At 45.4% G+C, this 20,655-nt stretch overlaps 1 protein-coding gene across 5 annotated transcripts in view; it reads left to right on the top strand.

The window, feature by feature from the left end:
• GABRA2 (gamma-aminobutyric acid type A receptor subunit alpha2) overlaps positions 1-20,655 on the top strand; it is a 78,379-nt gene that overhangs the window by 33,687 nt on the left and 24,037 nt on the right. For all 5 annotated transcript variants that reach the window (XM_068137638.1, XM_068137642.1, XM_068137641.1 and 2 more), the window contains exons 4-8: positions 4,133-4,200; positions 10,933-11,153; positions 13,705-13,787; positions 17,349-17,492; positions 18,275-18,427. In XM_068137638.1, coding sequence (XP_067993739.1) covers positions 4,133-4,200; positions 10,933-11,153; positions 13,705-13,787; positions 17,349-17,492; positions 18,275-18,427 — 669 coding nt within the window. The remainder of the gene's footprint in view (positions 1-4,132; positions 4,201-10,932; positions 11,154-13,704; positions 13,788-17,348; positions 17,493-18,274; positions 18,428-20,655) is intronic.

Raw genomic sequence — 20,655 nt, 5'->3', positions numbered from 1 at the left:
TGGTGCAGTCCCTATCACTGGAGGTGTTTAGGAAGAGGCAGGGTGGGGTGCTTGGTGCATGAGTAGATGGTGTTTGGTGAAAGGTTGGACTCGATGACCTTGAAGGTCTCTTCTAACCTGGTCTATTCCATTCTGGTCTATTCTATTCTGGTCTATTCCTAATTCTATTCTGGTCTATTCTATTCTATTCTATTCTATTCTATTCTATTCTATTCTATTCTATTCTATTCTATTCTATTTCCTGTGGTTCACTATATGCAAGTTGTAAAGTAAATCCCCTGTGTGAAGTAACACATTCGATGCAAACAGCTGATAGCAGTGGCTTGAGGTTACAAGAGGACCATCCTTCCAGCCATTTGTAAGGGGTTAGGGGAGGGGGTGTGTGCAGGTTAATATTTGCCAAGTGATTTTGTTACCTGTTGTATTGTTCCTTTGGATTATAGCAGTGTAATTGATATTAACCTTGGGTTTCTGCTGTCAGTCACATTTTTCTAACACCAGTGTTTTCCAAGGAACTGTAATTGAGATTTTCTGTTGTCATTACAGCACAGGCCAAATTTCACAGGGCAGGCCAGATTTCACAGTTAGTCCCTGCAGCACTGTTTTACCCCCTGAAGAGCAGCTGTCTTGTCACTTTTCCATTTCATCTCAGCCTGTGCCAGGTCACCATTTGGAGAGAATTTTCTTCTCTTCTGGAGACTCTCCCACAGGCAACATGCAGTCGCTAGGCTGCTGAACTGTACCTGTGGTTCCCGTGTGATGGATTTCATCCAGAGCCATCCTTCATCCTTGTTGAAAGCTAAGAACAGTACAGACTCAGCTCCTTTTGCTGTCCACTGACTTAAAATTAGTTTGTAAGGTGTTGAGAGTGGAAGTAAACTCAGCTTGTTTATGGATGCTGCATATGAGATTAGAGAAGTCCCTGTCACATAAATCAACATCTCTCAGTGGAAATGTGCTCTTGAACTTTTAGAATGACACATGGTGAGAGTCAGCCTTTGTTTATTTGATTAAAAAAGCAGAGAGGGGCCTGGAAAGAAGAAACTTTTGGGCAGTGAAGGCTTTACAAAGTCCTGCATTCTAATTACCATGTCTAGTGTTCTGCTGGGGAAGGAAATGCTAATTTCCTTGAAGATGAGAGATTGGGAATGTGCCTCATCCTCACTTCAGGAGTTTCCTTAAACTACTGTATCATCCCATCTCTGCTTTGGGTGCAGCTACATCCCTTTGAAAACACAGTGCTCCCCGTGCAGCTGCTCACAGAAGCATCTTGCCTTTGCCTGGTGGCTGGTAGAGTATCTGCCAGCGTGAGTGAGCACTGCTGATCTCTCCTAATTGAGGACAGTGATTATGCTCTTGGCCTCAATGCAATTAAAATCTGCCTGTGCCACATATCTGTCACAAGGTAGCCTTCAGGAATACAGAAACAATAAACCATACATGTTAAATGATTATTAAACATGATAATCATAACACCACCATCACTCAGATAGGAGACAGCTCTATTATTTTTAGGAATGGGAAATGATGGGCTGAGGCCAACTGCACCTAGCTGTATTCAAATATTTCTTTTCCAACCAGCAGCTGGCTCAAAGGCAGAGAAGGTTTCACTTAAACAGAAGGAAAAAATCATCTTTCTTGTGAGGGTGGTGGCTGAGCACTGGAACAGGCTGCCCAGAGAGGTTGTGGAGTCTTCCCTGGAGACTTTCAAACCCCGCCTGGACAGGCTCCTGTATGACTTACTCTAAGTGAGGAGAGAGGTTTGGACAAGATGTTCTCTCTATAATTGCCTGAAGGGAGGTTGTGGCCATGTGGGGGTTGGTCTCTTCTCCCAGGCAACCAGCACCAGAACAAGAGGACACAGTCTCAAGCTGTGCAGGGGGAGGTTTAGGCTGGATGTTAGGAAGAAATTATTGCCAGAAAGAGATATTGGCCATTGGGATGTGCTGCCCAGGGAGGTGGTGGAGTCACCATCACTGGAGATGTTTAAGAAGAGACTGGATGGGTCCCTTTGTGCCATGGTTTGGTTGATTAGATGGTGTTGGGTGATAGGTTGGACTTGATGATCTCTGAGGTCTTTTCCAACCTTTTTGATTCTGTGATTCTAGAGGCCTCTTCCAGCCCCCACCATTCTGTGGTTCTGTAATCCTGTACTCACTGTCATCAATGCAGACAGTATTTGGCAACTGCTGGAAGAAATTTCCTGCAAGGGAGTGCTCTCCCTCCCAGTGAACAGGGTTCCATTTTGAGCCTAATTGAAAAGTGAAGATAAAAAACTCAGCAATTATTTTTCCTGTCAGTACAATATTTAATACTCTGATTTCATGGCTGTCTGACTACAGTGATTGGGGAGAACATTTTCTTACAGTCTTTGCAGTACCACAACAATGCATCAGGAGCATAGTGTGTGAAGGGAAGGAACTATTATGTTAAGATATGTGCCACTTGTAAACATACCCAGCTCTAAAGTATGATGCTGTCCAGTGCTGCATTTGGTGGAGTCAGTAATTGCTTTGGAAGCTTTTTCTTGTCTTTGGCTTTGAAAAAGCTATTCAGGATAGGACTAGAGAGGCTTTGTGGTAGTTTTAGGCCATGCCTTTAAAATTTTGTTACAGATTTTGAGCAGAAAAGTAGGACAATGTAAATAAGTCACTACTGGGTGTGATAAGGAAAACCAAAGATTCTAAACAGTTTAATTGGAGAAATATCTGCTGTAAGATTTGCTGTACCAAAACAATCCTCTCCCCTCCCTCTCCCCTCCCTTCTTCTCTCCCTCTCCCTCTCCTCTCCCTCTCCTCTCCCTCTCCTCTCCCTCTCCTCTCCCTCTCCTCTCCCTCTCCTCTCCCTCTCCTCTCCCTCTCCTCTCCCTCTCCTCTCCCTCTCCTCTCCCTCTCCTCTCCCTCTCCTCTCCCTCTCCTCTCCCTCTCCTCTCCCTCTCCTCTCCCTCTCCTCTCCCTCTCCTCTCCCTCTCCTCTCCCTCTCCTCTCCCTCTCCTCTCCCCCCCTCCCCTCCCCCCTCTCCCCTCCCTTCTTCTCTCCCTCTCCCCTCCCTTCTTCTCTCCCTCTCCCCTCCCTTCTTCTCTCCCTCTCCCCTCCCTTCTTCTCTCCCTCTCCCCTCCCTTCTTCTCTCCCTCTCCCTCTCCCTCTCCCTCTCCCTCTCCCTCTCCCTCTCCCTCTCCCTCTCCCTCTCCCTCTCCCTCTCCCTCTCCCTCTCCCTCTCCCTCTCCCTCTCCCTCTCCCTCTCCCTCTCCCTCTCCCTCTCCCTCTCCCTCTCCCTCTCCCTCTCCCCATGCTCTGAAGGGAGACTAATCTGCTTCTGCTTGTCCTTGACTTCATTGTTTTGGTTAAGTCTAAGAGCTACTTTTTTCTCTGCTCCTTTCTCCCTTTTGGACAGGGATTGGGGGGACAGAGGGACAGCTCTCCTGGTCTCTGACCAGGGGGTTTCTCATGTTGTTTGTTAATTGTAAATATCAGGAAAATGTTGTAGATATCTGTAAAATATTGTACATCTTCATTGCATTCCATTGTAGCTTTGCTTGTAAATATAACTTTCAGTTGCTTCCAGCTGAGCTGGTCTGGCAAAGTTAATGTTGGGAGGGGGGAAGAAAGGGGGAAATTTCAACCCACTACAGGCTTTAACAGGAACTATCAGCAGCAACAGAGGTAACACCTCTGCAGCAAAGGCATACTGTGTCTAGAACTGCACTACTGTGTTACCACCAGGACAGAGTGGTTGCTTTTGCTGATGGAGAGAAATGGGAAACCTGTGTGTGGTTGCTGTGGGTTCCATAGTCCTTTAACTGAAAGCAACTGCTTGATGGGGCAACCTCTCATCTGATAGCCTGCCTGGATGCATTCTTCTGTGGCCTGCTCTAGGTGATCCTGCTTTGGCAAGGGGTTTGGGCTAGATGATCTCTAGAGGTCTTCTCCAAACCCTAACATTCTGTGACTCTGTGATCACCTCTGTGTGAAGTTGGGGGGGGAGACCAGCAGTGTTCACAAGGGGATACTGGTTAGGAGAAGTAAATAAGGGGAGAGAGTTGTTCAAAATGGCCAATAATTTGGCACAAAGAGTTTGAAGAAGTGCTATAAAATTAACATATTTGCTTGGTTTTTTTTTCTCTTTACATCAGATAGTATTACTGAAGTCTTCACTAACATCTATGTGACCAGTTTTGGACCTGTTTCAGATACTGATATGGTGAGTTTCTGATTTTTTTCTTTACATATATGGTAAATGTTGTGAGATATGTACAATTGACTTCCTTTAAACTTCTATTCTCCAATGAGGTCTCCCCTCAGCCTCTTCTTCTCCAGACTAAACAACTCCAGGTCCCTCAGCTGCTCCTCACCAGACCTGTTCCCCAGACTTTTTGTGGAACCACTCCAGCACCTCAATGACATAGACATTTATTTCTTTGGGTTTTTAATCACTGTATTATATATCACTGATTATTTTGTGGAGTTTTCCCTAATTTTAAGTTTCTGAAATGATTCTGACTTGATTGCTAATTATAAAAAAACCAAGCATGCACAGCTGGATACAAAGGTGATTTGAACATCTTGACTTTGTTAGTCAAGTAGCTCATGACTTCATAGAATCATAGAATCAAACAGGTTAGAAAAGACCTCAGAGATCATCAAGTCCAACCCATTACCTAATACCTAACATCTCATGACAGCTAAAGCATGGCTCCAAGTGCCACAACCAATCCTTTTTTGAATACATCCAGGGACAGGGACTCCATCACCTCCCTGGGCAGCACATCCCAATGGCCAATCTCTCTTTCTGGGAAGAACTTTCTCCCCACCTCCAGCCTAAACCTCCCCTGGCACAGCTTAAGACTGTGTCCTCTTGTTCTGGTGCTGGTTGCCTGGGAGAAGAGACCAACCCCCACCTGGCTACAACCTCCCTTCAGGGAGTTGTAGAGAGCAAGAAGGTCTCCCCTGAGCCTCCTCTTCTCCAGGCTAAACACCCCCAGCTCCCTCAGCCTCTCCTCACAGGGCTTGTGCTCAAAACCTCTCCCCAGCCTCATTGCCCTTCTCTGGACATGTTCATGTCCTTCATAAACTGAGGAGCCCAGAACTGGACACAGGACTCAAGGTGTGTCCTAACCAGTGCTGAGTACAGGGGCAGACTTCACAGACTTCACTTTCAGTATTCCTGTGAAAGGAGGAGATGATATCAACCTGGTTTTAAAGATACAGTGCTGAGGCACAAGGAGGCTTACCCAAAGCTGTGCAAGTCACCTGTTCTCAAGTGGGAATTTAATGCAGAGCTTCCTGAGCCTAATCCTTAGCTCCTGAAACAGTTTTGACATCAATGTGTAAATGTGTGGAGACCTCTGTGTGTCCCTGTGCACAGACAGATACTGCAGCACAGTGAGGGGCCAGGTGGTTTATTGCTACAGCTCCAACAGCTCTGTGCAGAGGTGTTGATAGAAACAGGACAGAACGCAGCTGCGTTTGGAAGGGGTAGGTCTGTTTCCAGATTAGTAGGCAGGTAAGTAACAGCAGTTTAATGCTTCCTACTACAGATTTCAGTGTTAATTTAGCTTGTTCAGTTGATAATTATGAAATCATTTTGCCACATGTGAGCAGTCAATGAGAAAATTCCAACATGTGAGGTCTGAAAGAGTAGCTTCCAAATGATCACATATTCTTTCGAACATGAAGGTGACACAGTGTTGACCACAAGTACTCTTTCAGCCTAGGTAGCAGAAGACCACAGGGGAACCTCAGAACTGCCTGTCAATACCTGAAGGGATCCCACAGGAAGGCTGGAGAGGGACTTTTCACAAGCATGTGTAGCAACAAAGAGCAACAAAGTTGGTGAGGGGTTTGGAACACAAGCCCTATGAGGAAAGACTGAGGGAGCTGGGGTTGCTCAGCCTGGAGAAGAGGAGACTCAGGGGTGACCTTATCACTCTCTACAACTGCCTGAAGGGAGGTTGTAGACAGGCGGATGATGGTCTCTTCTCCCAGGCACCCAGTACCAGAACAAGAGGACACAGTCTCAGGCTGTGCCAGGGGAGGTTCAGGTTGGATGTTAGGAAGAAGTTCTACACAGAGAGTGTGATTGGCCATTGGAATGGGCTGCCCAGGGAGGTGGTGGAGTCGCCGTCATTGGAGGTGTTCAGGAGGAGACTTGATGGGGTGCTTGGTGCCAAGGGTTAGCTGTTTGGGTGGGTTGGATTGGTTGATGGGTTGGACATGATGATCTTGAAGGTCTCTTCCAACCTGGTTTGGTTTATTCTAAAGGTTTCTTCTAAAGGTTATCAATGGGACAAGGGGGAGTCTTTCTAGCTGAAGCAGTCATTGGAGAATTTAGGAAGGAAAAGCCATTAGTTTTTTGTTGTTTTGTCTTGTCTAAATGCGTTTTAAGAGTCAAAACCTTTCCATCTTTCTTGTGGCCTAACATTATGACTAAGTTTAAAAGATGCTACACTCTCTGTTCTGCCCCAAATAGCTCCCAAATCTGTTGACTCTTGGCCAGAACTGTGCTGCAAACTGCACTTCAAATGAACTGCTGTGACGAAAATATTGCTGTATCTATATCAGCTGTCCTCTAAAAGTGCTGTTGTGTGTCAGCCACAGAGTTTTACTGTCCAAGGAAATGCCAATATACAAGAGAAAATGTCAACTTCATTTTGCAAACTAATGAGAATCAAGGAAAGCAAACCAAAACATGGGATCAAACAGATTTGACTTGCACTGTTGTGTCTTTTTGAGCTGTTATTCCTCTGAAATGCTTAGGTTCAGTAGGATGATGCTGTGCCTTATAGCCTTCCAAACAGATCAGTGACACAAATGTATTCTGACATTAGCCTGGGAGAAGAAAAGCTGCATTGTTTAGAAAAACAAACTACCCCCAAATTGAACTCAGCAGTTGAGTAACAAAGCCTACCTGAATCTTCTGACAAATTCTGAGGCTGAATTATGATACAAGAGGCTACGAGGGCAACGAGGCTGGTGAGGGGTTTGGAACACAAGCCCTATGAAGAGGGGCTGAGGGAGCTGGGGTTGCTTAGCCTGGAGAAGAGGAGGCTCAGGGGAGACCTTATTGCTGTCTACAACTACCTGAAGGGAGGTTGTAGCCAGGAGGGGGTTGGTCTCTTCTTCCAGGCAAGCAGCACCAGAACAAGAGGACACAGTCTCAAGCTGTGCCAGGGGAGGTTTAGGCTGGAGGTGGGGAGAAAGTTCTTCCCAGAAAGAGTAATTAGCCATTGGAACATGCTGCCCAGGGAGGTGATGGAGTCCCCATCATTGGAGGTGTTTAGGAGGAGACCTGATAGGGTGCTTGGTGCCATGGTTTAGTTGATAGATGGTGTTGGATGATAGGTTGGACATGATGATCTTGAAGGTCTCTTCCAACCTGGTCTGGTCCTCTTCTCTTCCTCTTCTCTTCCTCTTCTCTTCCTCTTCTCTTCCTCTTCTCTTCCTCTTCTCTTCCTCTTCTCTTCCTCTTCTCTTCCTCTTCTCTTCCTCTTCTCTTCCTCTTCTCTTCCTCTTCTCTTCCTCTTCTCTTCCTCTTCTCTTCCTCTTCTCTTCCTCTTCTCTTCCTCTTCTCTTCTCTTCCTCTTTCTCCTTTTACAGCTTTTTCCCAGGCTTGTTTTTTGTTTTTAATAGGCTCTCCTGACACTTTGGCTTCTAAAATTTCCCTGATGGCCTTGAGTGCTGATGCTCTTGATAGAAAACTACACAAAACAAAACCAGAATACAAATGCAGAAGCTAAAACCAAAACCAAAAGCCCCAAACCAAACAAGCCCCAAACAAAACAAAATAGAAAACCAAACCACCACAAGCAACAACAAAAAGGCAAAAAGCCAAACATGTTTTGCTCCTTAAGCAATAGTTTCTCTATGCAAAATGAAGCATTTAGGCTCTGAGAGCTTTTTAAGGTATGCAGTGAAGAAATCCTTGCCAAGATTTCCCTACATTTTGCCTCACAGTTTGCTTTCTTACTGTCACTGGGAACAGTCTTTCCTGCTTTCCTACAACACACAGTTAGTAGGTGGCAGGACCTGAACTGCTGGTGCTTGAATGTTAAAGTGAACAAACCTTCTGAAAGCTTTGTGTTTCAGCTTGCAGCCTTAGCTTCTCACTGTCTGTGGGGAGTTCTGTTTACTGTGGTTACATCTTTGGTTTTCCCCATTTGTTTCCACACAATAATTTTTCATACTTTCTTGATGATAGCTCTCTTTTTGTTCCACTCTAGAGTCAAGAAACTTGAACATTTCTCTCTGGTCATGGTCATACTCAGCTATCACAGTATCAGTCAGGGTTGGAAGGGACCACAAGGATCATCTAGTTCCAACCCCCCTGCCATGGGCAGGGACACCCCACACTAGATCAGCCTGGCCAGAGCCTCATCCAGCCTGCTCTTAAGCACCTCCAGGGATGGGGCCCCAACCACCTCCCTGGACAACCCATTCCAGGGCTTCACCACTCTCATGGGGAAGAACTTCCTCCTCACCTCCAGCCTGAATCTCCCCACCTCCAGCTTCATTCCATTCCCCCTAGTCCTATCACTACCTGAGATCCTGAGAAGTCCCTCCCCAGCCTTCCTGTAGGCCCCCTTCAGGTACTGGAAGGCCGCAATGAGGTCACCTGGGAGCCTTCTCTTCTCCAGACTGAACAGCCCCAGGTCCTCGGCCTCTCCTCACAGGGCAGTGCTCCAGTCCCCTAATCATCCTTGTAGCCCTCTGCTGGACCCTCTCCAGCAGATCCCTGTCCCTCTTGAACTGGGGAGCCCAAAACTGAGTGCAGTACTCTAGATGAGGTCTCACCAGGGCAGAGCAGAGGGGGAGGAGTGTGCTGGACACACTCTTCTTAATGCACCCCAGGATCCCATTGGCCTTCTTGGGCACCAGGGCACCTTGGTGATACTATGATTGCTGTCCCATGGATAACTTGTGATCCACCAGGACTCCCAGGTCCCTCCCCAAAGGGCTGCCTTCCAGCAGATCAGCTCCCATCCTGTTCTGGTGCAGTTATTGTTCCTCCCCAGATGCAGGTCATTGTATTTGTAGTTCAATCCATAGGCTGAACTTTTAAAGAGAATATTTCACATGCCCTCTTGCTGAATTTCTGTCCATTTATTCTGCTGGGAAGGCTTGTTCCCCTGGGCAGCATCCTGCTAAGTGGATCAGTATTGGAGATTGATTTGTCAGAGATTGTGTCCAAGCCCTTCACTGACAATGGCTGTCAGCGTGCCTCCTGTTTGGATTCCTGTCCCTGGCACCAGGCATCCATTGTGTTTCAGGGTTGTTCCTTCTCCATGTCTGGGTAATGAGAAGTGTTTGCATTTTCAGTGGCAGCAGTGTGAATAACATCCTGGAGCCTGTTTACCAAGTAATCCCTCTTTGTATCTTTCACAGTCCTCTCTTAGCCCTCCACACGCTTATTTTGGACTCAGAGTTCACTCTACCCCATGTCTGTGGAAAGAAAGAGAGAGATAATCATTCAGAGAAGGTCCTTTTCTTAAATGGGTCTGAACAGGGAGACATTCTCTTCCCTAGGCACCATCATTCAAGCTGCTTGAGCACATTTTTCCAGGCTTTTTTTTTTCCCCCAAATGCTTCATGTTTAGATTAAATGCTTAGACAAAAATGACTGAAGCTGGCAGGCAGAAGCAGAAATACAAGGCTCAAAATGAGCTCTTCAGATAGAGGAAAATTCATGCTACCATTCCCTAGAAATCTACTACGTATTCTTTACAGCAAAAAAAGGTCATATCTGGCAGACTTTACTTCTGTATTTAAAAGTGAATACATGATCATAGAATCAATTGGTAGGCTGGAGGGGACCTCGAGAATCATCTAGTTCAGGTGCATGTGCAATACTTTTAAGCTTTAAAGAGCACTAGCCAGTTGCATGAGCAGGGAGGATGGAAAAGTTACATGGAGTTGGTTTGGTTTATTTAAATGTCAGTGATGATGGCTTGAAAAAATAATCCTCATGATCATCAGTGATGACTCTCACAGAAGACTTCTCACTTATTCTGGTTAGAGAGGCTTTCCCGTGCATGAGTAACTGTTTTCATGTTCCTGCATGCAATGAGCTTCATGCAAGCTCCATGGAATGGAATGGAATGGAATGGAATAGAATAGAATAGATGAGACGAGGTTGGAAGAGACCTTCAAGATCATCGTGTCCAACCTATCAACCAACACCACCTAATCAACTAACCCATGGCACCAAGCACCCCATCAAGTCTCCTCCTGAACACCTCCAGTGATGGTGACTCCACCACCTCCCCAGGCAGCCCATTCCAACTGGCAATCACTCTCTCTGTGTAAAACTTTCTCCCCACCTCCAGCCTAAACCTCTCCTGGCACAGCCTGAGACTGTGTCCTCTTGTTCTGGTACTGGTTGCCTGGGAGAAGAGACCGACCTCTGCCTGTCTACAACCCCTCTTAAGGTAGTTGTAGAGAGCAATATGGTCACCCCTGAGTCTCCTCTTCTCCAGGCTAAGTAATCCCAGCTCCCTCAGTCTTTCCTCACAGGGCTTGTGTTCCAAACCCCTCACCAACTTCATTGCCCTTCTCTGGACTCGTTCCAGCAAGTCAACCTCCTTCCTAAACTGAGGGACCCAGAACTGGACACAGTACTCGAGGTGCGGCCTAACCAGTGCAGTGTACAGGGGCACCATCTAATCAACTAAACCACGGCACCAAGCACCTCATCCAGTCTCTTCCTAAACACCTGCAGTGCTGGGGACTCCACCACCTCCCTGGGCAGCACACTCCCCTGGGCACATTCAAAACCCATCTGGATGCATTCCTGTGTGGACTACCCTAAGTGACCCTCCTTTTGGCAGGGACTCAGTGATGTCTGGAGGTCCCTTCCAACCTCTAATGTGCTGTGATACTGTGAGCCTCCAGAAGCAGCTCAGTGTGTCACAAAAAGCCTCTGTTTGTTTCGTGGCAGGAGTACACGATAGATGTTTTCTTCCGCCAGAGGTGGAAGGATGAGCGATTAAAGTTTAAGGGCCCCATGAACATTCTCCGGTTGAACAACTTAATGGCCAGCAAAATCTGGACCCCAGATACGTTTTTTCACAATGGGAAGAAGTCAGTGGCTCATAACATGACAATGCCAAACAAGCTTCTCCGGATCCAAGATGATGGGACCCTCTTGTACACCATGAGGTAAGCCTTCTGCTCTCTGCTCAAGCTTTTACTCGGCGTGTTTTCCCCAGGGAACCATTAAATAACGTTCCAGCAGGACTCTCCTTTGTTTCATTTCTGTTTCAGCAGAAAGCAAGCTTGGCAATGGTGCTTTTTGCTTCCAGGTCTGTTAAAGTCTCTTGGTTGATTATGAGCTAGATCAGTTTTCCTACGTGTTCCTGAGTTTTCCACCTCTGTAAGGTACTAAAAGGCACTGAGCACCTGCATAAAGTGCTTGGGGACTTTCAGGTGGAAAGCATTGTGTAAGGACTGCTAAGAATACTCATTTGACTAACCCCATATTAACATAGAAGCTGTTACTGTGCCCATTATACTGACAAATTTACTACTACTAGAAGCAAATGTATTATTAAGAGCAGTGGTAATTAAACAGAAAGAAGAAAAAGGGTTAATGAGGCCTCAAAATCTTTCCAGCAAGAACCACAGGGAAAATAGCTTTTTCCTCTGTCCCTTTATATTTCCTTCCAGTATTCTACTTAGAGTTTTAATGCTTGCATCCTGATCATGATGAGCAGCTGAGATAAAACATTTAGCTGACAAAATGGATTACATTTGCCTAGAAAAGGGTTAATGAGGCCTCAAAATCTTTCCAGCAAGAGCTACAGGGAAAATATCATTTTCCCTCTGTAATAACTGTCCCTTCATATTTCTCCACAGTATTATACTTAGAGTTTTGATTCTTGCATCCTGCACATGGTGAGCAGCTGAGATAAAACATTTAGCTGACAAAATGGATTACATTTGCCTAGAAAAGGGTTAATGAGGCCTCAAAATCTCTCCAGCAAGAGCCACAGGGAAAAAATCATTTTCCCTCTGTAATAACTGCCCCTTTATATTTCTCTATAGTATTTTACTTAGAGTTTTAATGCTTGCATCCTGTTCATGATGAGCAGCTGAGATAAAACATTTAGCTGACAAAATGGATTACATTTGCTTAGAAAAGGGTTAATGAGGCCTCAAAATCGTTACAACTACCATGTGTGCATTGGCATAAGCAGCATTTTTGTAAGATGAATGTCTCCTGTGGGTATTCTTGTTGCACTAATGTCACCCACGTGAGTACCACAATTTTGTACCCCTCTTTCCAGACCCCCCCCCCCAGTTTTCATTCTGTTTCTTTGGGATTCTTTAATACATTGAACTTGTTGTGGATATAAACACGAAATCCACAACCTAAGTATGGCCCAAAATGTGAACAAATGTGTATTAAGCATTTTTTTTCCCCATGGAGCCACAACAGCATCCCTGAAGCCTGATTTCTGGTCAACTCCCTCTTTCTCTCCCCCTCTTTCTCTCCCCCTCTTTCTCTTCCCCTCTTTCTCTTCCCCTCTTTCTCTCCCCCTCTTTCTCCCCCCCTCTTTCTCCCCCCCTCTTTCTCCCCCCCTCTTTCTCCCCCCCTCTTTCTCCCCCCCTCTTTCTTCCCCCCTCTTTCTTCCCCCCTCTTTCTCCCCCCCTCTTTCTCCCCCCTTTTTCTCTCCCCCTCTTTCTCTCCCCCTCTTTCTCTCCCCCTCTTTCTCTCCCCCTCTTTCTCTCCCCCTCTTTCTCTCCCCCTCTTTCTCTCCCCCCTCTTTCTCTCCCCCTCTTTCTCTCCCCCTCTTTCTCTCCCCCTCTTTCTCTCCCCCTCTTTCTCTCCCCCTCTTTCTCTCCCCCTCTTTCTCTCCCCCTCTTTCTCTCCCCCTCTTTCTCTCCCCCTCTTTCTCTCTCTCTTTCCTTTTCTTTAGGATAGGACTAGAGGGAATGGAGCAAAACTAGAAATGGGTATATTGAGATTGGATGTTAGGAAGAAGTTCCTCCCCATGAGGGTGGTGACACACTGCCACAGGTTGCCCAGGCAGGTGGTGGAAGCTTCATCCCTGGAGGTGTTTGTAGCCAGGTTGGATGTGGCTGTGAGCAACCTGCTGTAGTGTGAGGTGGCCCTGCCCACAGCAGAGGGGTTGGGACTGGATTGTCCTTGAGGTCCCTTGCAACCCTGACAATTCTCTGATTCTATGATACTGCCCTGCCTATACATAAAATAAGAATCACAACATTCACTGAGAATGAGTTAGAGCAATCTTTGAAAGAACACAGATGTTATTTTTTTCCCTACATCTTCCATTTAAACTGTAAAAAAATAAAGGGAAATTCAGAAAACTATGGAGCACAGTCCTTTGTCAGATTAACTGCATTGTAGGTGCCTCTGTAATGAGCCTTTGAGAGCTATATAATCACACAGGTACCTCAGGATATTATGAGAGTAAAATGACTGTTCTTAACAACCTGCAGCTACATAATTTATCTTTTCATTTAAATGGCCTTTGCTCATAGCTTCGAGGTCAGCTCTTGCAGGTTTTTTGATGTGATAAGTCAATGCCTTCCAAAGGAACACATAAAAGGCAAGGAGCAGGAGCTGATTTAAATTTTAATTAGTTTAATATAACATTTCAGTTTCATCTCCTAAGTCGGCATGAACTCTGTCCGTTTCTGTGGAATTGATTTTCTTGTCCTTCTAACTGACTTAAATGCCTTTTAGGCTTACAGTCCAAGCTGAATGTCCAATGCACTTGGAGGACTTCCCCATGGATGCTCACTCGTGCCCACTGAAATTTGGCAGCTGTAAGTATGCAACAAGGAGTCCAGCTTTTGACTGGTGGATACCTCACACTGCTCAGCGTGACTTTGCTTCAGGAAAGCTTTGTTTGAAAACACAGGATGGCGCTTTAAAAGAAAGTAAAATCCTCTGCTGACACAGCAAAAACTCTTTTCTCTCTCAGTGTTGCGTCTGCTAATGTGTTTTAAAGCTTTCTTGACTCCACTCTTGACTTTCTTGCACCTTATCTGGCACTGTGCTGATCTAATTCCAGCATGCAAACCATATTGATGAGTGCAGAATTGGGTGCACCTGGCCTGTGTGGTATTAATGAAGAGCAGATTAAGGACTTACATTAATGTTGTTTTCACTAACTGAAATGTTTATTTCCCCTTCATTGTTGATGATGCTGTTTTTTACATTCTCAGTCAATTAACTTAACTAATGGCTTCTGGTGAGAAATAATTCCACTCATGCTATAGACAGGTGGGCTTTGATCACATTAGTCTGATTTTAACAGCAGCATAACTTCATTTAACTACAATACAGCCCTGATTATTTTTCTTTGTGAATTAGGATCACATCATTTTGCCTACATCTTGTACACTAAAAGGGTTCCTCTTCTACTTTGGCTGCAGCCTGTGCTCTCTGCTGGGCCCAGGAAAAGAAAGGTGCTTTATTTTTTTTTTGAGGAAACTGGTTGATACCTTCACATCCTGGCTGAATTTGCATTAATTACAGCCACAACAGGTTACAAAACAGGTGATCTGCTGCCACTGAGGACATCAGATGAACATTGTCATTGTCATGAACATAGTCCTCTCTCCAGAACCTTGGAGAGAGGTTCTGGAGAGCCTCTGGAGCTAATTCAATCAAGCCTGTGTTTTGGGAGAATGTTTTCACAGCAGAGGGAAATCTTAGCTATGGAACTATAAAACCATTCTATTTAATAATATTTCTGTCATGAAACCTTTTTCCTCCCCCTTAAATATTACATATACATAATACAGCTTAACTAGCCCACACCAGAGATGTGAGCTGAAATCAGCTACTGACTAATAATATTTACATACATGTGTGCAGAAAGGTGTGTTTGATTTATAAGGTGTGGGAGTTAAAGAGGCCTCATATGTAGCCTCAAAACAACTTAAAAAGACTTGCAATGATGAAATTGGCACTTCCCAGGCCAAGAGGCTACTTGATAGTATGACTTCATTTGCATCCCTATGTTGGAAACCCTTCTGACTAGGTGCATTAGACTTCATGTGAACAGTTCCTTTCTGCTTGTTTCCCCCCTTCTCTCATTTGTTTTGTTGAGTGGTTTTTTTTTTCCCCCATACTAATTTGTTGTTTGTTCTTTTCCCCTGGTTTCTAGTTTTCTAGCAAACAGGAGAATTCAAACTGTGAGCAAAGTGGGTTTAGAACAGCTGTTTTTCATTCCCCCCCTAGTCACCTGTGATCCAGCCTATGGGCACATCCAGGAGGCTTATTTCTGTTCATCAAGAACAGTGTGGCCAGCAGGAGCAGGGAGGTCATTCTGCCCCCTGTACACTGCACTGGTTAGGCTGCACCTTGAGTACTGTGTCCAGCTCTGGGCCCCTCAGTTTAGAAAGGATGTTGACTTGCTGGAACAAGTCCAGAGAAGGGCAACGAAGTTGGTGAGGGGTTTGGAACACAAGCCCTATGAGGGGAGGCTGAGGGAGCTGGGGCTGCTTAGCCTGCAGAAGAGGAGACTCAGGGGTGACCTTATTGCTCTCTACAACTACCTGAAGGGAGGTTGTAGCCAGGTGGAGGTTGGTCTCTTCTGCCAGGCATCCAGTACCAGAACAAGAGGACACAGTCTCAGGCTGCGCCAGGGGAGGTTTAGGCTGGATGTAGGAGGAAGTTTTATACAGAGAGAGTGATTACCCATTGGAATGGGCTGCCCGTGGAGGTGGTGGAGTCACCATCACTGGAGGTGTTCAGGAGGTGACTTGATGGGGTGCTTGGTGCCATGGGTTAGTTGTTTAGGTGGGTTGGATTGGTTGATGGGTTGGACGTGATGATCTTGAAGGTCTCTTCCAACCTGGTCTGGTCTGGTCTATTCCTATTCCTATTCCTATTCCTATTCCTATTCCTATTCCTATTCCTATTCCTATTCCTATTCCTATTCCTATTCCTATTCTATTCTGAAAAGCTTCACACTCATTTTATCTCTTTACCTAGAACTCTTCTAGACATCTTTCATCTTTTATTCCAGAATTTGAATGATGAATAGTGGTGAAAATAAGCAAGACACTTGCCTTGAGGAGTTTGGTTTAGCTAAGGCAAGCCTGCCACACATTTGTCACAGCTCCTCATGGGCTGCTAATCTTACATTGCTAGGAAGATTGTTGACCTGTACAGATGCCTCAGATTTATTTTTGGTTTGTTTACATGCACAAAAGCCAATCTGAATGCATTGGAGAAGCTATAGCTTTCAATAGGTTCAATAGGTGTCTAACCAACACAGGAGAGTATGGGGATCTGGAGGTGCTGGAAGGTGTCCAGAGAAGGGCCACGAGGTTGAGCAGAGGGCTGGAGCTCCTCTGCTATGAGGACAGACTGAGGGAATTGGGGCTGTTCAGTCTAGAGATGAGAATGCTCCGAGAAGACCTAATTGTGGCCTTCCAGTATCTGAAGGAAGCTACAAGAAAGCTGGGGAGGGACTTTTGAGGATGTCAGGGAGTGATAGGACTGGGGGGAATGGAACAAAACTAGAAATGGGTAGATTCAGATTGGATGTTAGGAAGAAGTTCTTCCGCAAGAGGGTGGTGAGAGACTGGCACAGGTTGCCCAGGGAGGTGGTGGAAGCCTCATCCCTGGAGGTGTTTGCAGCCAGGCTGGATGTGGCTGTGAGCAACCTGCTGTAGTGTGAGGTGTCCCTGCCCATGACAGGGTGGTTGGAACTGGATGATCTTTGCGACCCTTCCAACCCTGACAATTCTATGATTCCATGATTCTAAATAATGACAAATGGCAGTACTGCTGGTCTGCATTAGAGTAGAGGTCTTCTTGGAGGAAGCTGGTAAGATAGAAGGGAAGTGTTAAAAATCTCTACATGCTACTCACTTGCTAGATCTAATTATGGCTGCTTGCACGAAGAAGCTTCTTCCTGGGCCTCTAGAGATTTCTCAAAGGAATATGTTTACAGCCCAAGAGAAATGTGGCTTTCTTTTTCTCTTCACTACAGTTATGGTATCAGATTTAAAATGTACTTGTAATGAAAGTAGAGACTGGATGGGGTGCTTGGTGCCATGGTTTAGTTGAATAGATGGTGTTGGGTGATAGGTTGGACTTGATGATCTCAAAGGTCACTTCCAACCTGGTCTGCTCTGGTCTGGTCTGGTCTATTCTATTCTATTCTATTCTATTCTATTCCATTCCATTCCATTCCATTCCATTCCATTCCATTCCATTCCATATGGACAAATATGTTTTTAACCATATCATTTAGAGGTTTTGAGGCATTGTTTCTCAAAAACAAGTAGCTCTTCTAATTGTTTGAGTGTGGATGGAAGCCTTTTCATTTACATTACTGACAAAGCAGTTTATCTTATTTCCCACAGATGCCTACACAACTTCAGAAGTGACATACATTTGGACTTACAATGCTTCAGATTCAGTGCAGGTGGCACCAGATGGCTCCAGGTTGAACCAGTACGACCTTTTAGGCCAAACAATTGGAAAAGAGACAGTTAAATCAAGTACAGGTTAGTAAAAGATAATTCTGATGAAGAAAGCACTCAGCTGTGAAGACCACGGTCACTGCTGCTGGTGTTAGAGGGCTACTGGAAAAAACCTGTTGTGAGATATCAGGCATAGCCTGTTAATGTTTGGTGCAAGTAACACATAGCAGCACTTTACTGGTTCTTTGGGGTTAATAAGTGATGATAACAGAGGCGAACTTGTCCCCAGTGACTGTCTTCTATTGTTGCCTGGAGCCCAGGCTTGAATCCTGATGTTTGTAACCCAAGCCTGGGATAATTTTTCATTTCCTATGGTAAGTGACAACTTTCATCTATTAAATGGTGAAGCATGCAAGCATTTTTGCCTTCCATTATGTTTTTGGCATTAAGCACTGAATTATTCTACTCCACTCTAGACTGTGTGCCTACTTGTGTCAGGCTGTGATGGACCTCCCCCCCCCCCCCTCTTCTGACTGGCGATTAAGTTCTCAGGGTGCCTTTGTGTTGACACAAAGAGTTGCTTTCATACAGAAGCCTGCAGGACTGCAATTCTTATCAGGACACACAAGTCCTTTAAGATCCTGAGCACTGACATTTCCTGGAGCTCAGTGGGAATAAGATGTAGCTGGAATCAAAAAGTTTCTTATGTGCTGTAAGACGAAATAGATTATGCTACAAAACCCTTCCTGTGCATTTGGATCACATAAAAGCACCAGACTCTTTCTTTTTAACCAAACAAAATGGACTTTCTAAGATGATAATGTTTTGTTTCATTGCATTTTTTTGTGTTTGTGTGTGACACCTAGGTGAATATACAGTAATGACAGCTCATTTTCACCTGAAGAGGAAAATTGGCTATTTTGTCATTCAGACTTACCTCCCCTGTATCATGACTGTCATTCTCTCTCAAGTGTCATTCTGGCTGAACAGAGAATCTGTACCTGCCAGGACAGTCTTTGGTGAGTATACTGAATAGCATTAGCTTTGCTGTTTGCAACAGCTGAAGCCGTTAGGAAGCTTTTCTGAAGTTTGCTTTTCCGTTCCAGTTACTGTGTTTGTAGTCCTAACAGCTCCCAGCTGCAGATTACAGATCTCCTGAGAGCCCCAAAGGTTTGGGAAATTAGCACATACAAGAAAATTATCCATGTAGCATAGAATGGATTAGGTTGGAAGGGACCTTAGAGATTATTGTCTGCTCCAACCCCCCTGCTATGGGCAAGGATACCTCTCCACTAGACTTGGTTACCCAAGGTCTCATCCAATCTGGCATTAAACACCCCCAGGGAGGAGGCATCCACAGTCTCCCTGGGCAGCCTATTGCAGAGTCTCACTACCCTTGTACAGAAGAACTTCATCCTAAGATCCAGCCTAATCCTGCTCTCCCTCAGCTTCAAACCATTCCCCCTTATCTTGTTGCTAGACACCCTTATGGAAAGTCCCTCTGCAGCTTTTCTGTAGCATCCCTTCAGGTCTTGGAAGGCAGCTATAAGTTCCTCCAGCAGTCTTCTCTAGGCTGAACAACCCCAGCTCCCTCAGCCTATCCTTATAGCAGAAGTGTTCCAGCCCTTTCAGGGCCTATTGCAGAGTCTCACCACCCTTGTACAGAAGAACTTCATCCTAAGATCCACTCTAATCCTGCTCTCCCTCAGCTTCAAACCTTTCCCCCTTGTCCTGTTGCTAGACCCTTTCATGGAAAGTCCTTCTCCAGCTTTCCTGTAGCATCCCTTCAGGTAATGGAAGGCAGCTACAAGTTCTACCAGCAGTCTTCTCTAGGCTGGACAACCCCAGCTCCCTCAGCCTATCCTTATAGCAGAAGTGTTCCAGCCCTTTCTTCATCCTTGCGGCCCCCCTCTGGAGTAATTCCAACAGCTCTGTGTCCTTCTTATGCTGGGGACACCAGAAGTGGCTGCAGTATTTGAGGTGGGGGTCTCACAAGAGCAGAGTACATGAAATGAATCTTTTCTCTTGACCTGCTGGCCACACTCCTTAACTCTTTTAAGGGGAAAAAAAATTCACAGGATGGAAAAAGATGATTGTGTTTCTATTGAAAAAGTAAATGTTTATTACTTTCTGCAATGTGTTACCTTGGTATTACCCAGATATCCTGGTGCTTGGTAGATGAACCCATTCCTAAATATATTTGAAAATTAAAGGACCTTCTCATTTGCAGAATTATTTGAACCATGTTAAACTTTGCAGGCTGCCCTTCTTTCAAAACAACCCTGTTCTGGCGATCTGGACAAAACTCTCACTAGTTCCAATTAGAGTGTACTGTAAAAACACCAAACATCTTCAGCAGTGCAAAACAATTCTTTGTCTCCTCCAATAAGGTTTTGCTCCATATTAAAGCAAAGTAACAAATGTCATCCCTCCTTAAATAACTTCAAATCCAATTGTTTGCCTTTAAAGAAAACTAGACTAACAGAACAAAAAGCAAGTAATTTCAGTGTGAATTCAGCCACCAGAAATGCTGCATAAAATCATCTGATTAGTCATCAGCAACAACCATGCAACACTTCAAAGCACAGGCCAGACACGATGCACAGCAACACGTCTGCTGGCCCGCCTGGTAGAGAAAGTGCCACACAAAGCACTGTGGAAAAATTGCAGGTTAGAATATCAGCTTTATTGATGTCTACAGACTGGGGTCAGAGTGGCTGGAGAGCAGCCAGGCAGAAAGGGACCTGGGGGTACTGGTTGATAGTAGGCTGAACATGAGTCAGCAGTGTGCCCAGGCAGCCAAGAGGGCCAATGGAATCCTGGCCTGGATCAGGAACAGTGTGGCCAGCAGGAGCAGGGAAGTCCTTCTGCCCTGCACTCAACAGTGGTTAAGCCACACCTTGAGTCCAGTGTCCAGTTCTGGGCTCTTCAGTTTAGGAAAGATGTTGACTTGCTGGAGCATGTCCAGAGAAGGGCAACAAAGCTGGGGAGGGGTCTGGAGCACAGCCCTGTGAGGAGAGGCTGAGTTTGCATAGACTGGAGAAGAGGAGGCTCAGGGGAGACCTTGCTGTCTACAGCTTCTTGAAGGGAGGTTGTAGCCAGGTGGGGGTTGGTCTCTTCTCCCAGGCAAGCAGCACCAGAACAAGAGGGCACAGTCTCAAGCTTTGCCAGGGGATGTTTGGACTGGATGTTAGGAAGAAATACTTCCCAGAAAGAAAGATTGGCCATTGGAATGTGCTGCCAGGGA

Source organism: Melanerpes formicivorus, unplaced genomic scaffold (genome assembly GCF_026170545.1).
Source record: "Melanerpes formicivorus ecotype bairdi unplaced genomic scaffold, bMelFor1.0.p_v2 SCAF_4, whole genome shotgun sequence".
Lineage (NCBI taxonomy): Eukaryota > Metazoa > Chordata > Aves > Piciformes > Picidae > Melanerpes > Melanerpes formicivorus.
This window is presented reverse-complemented; position numbering and strand designations above follow the sequence as displayed.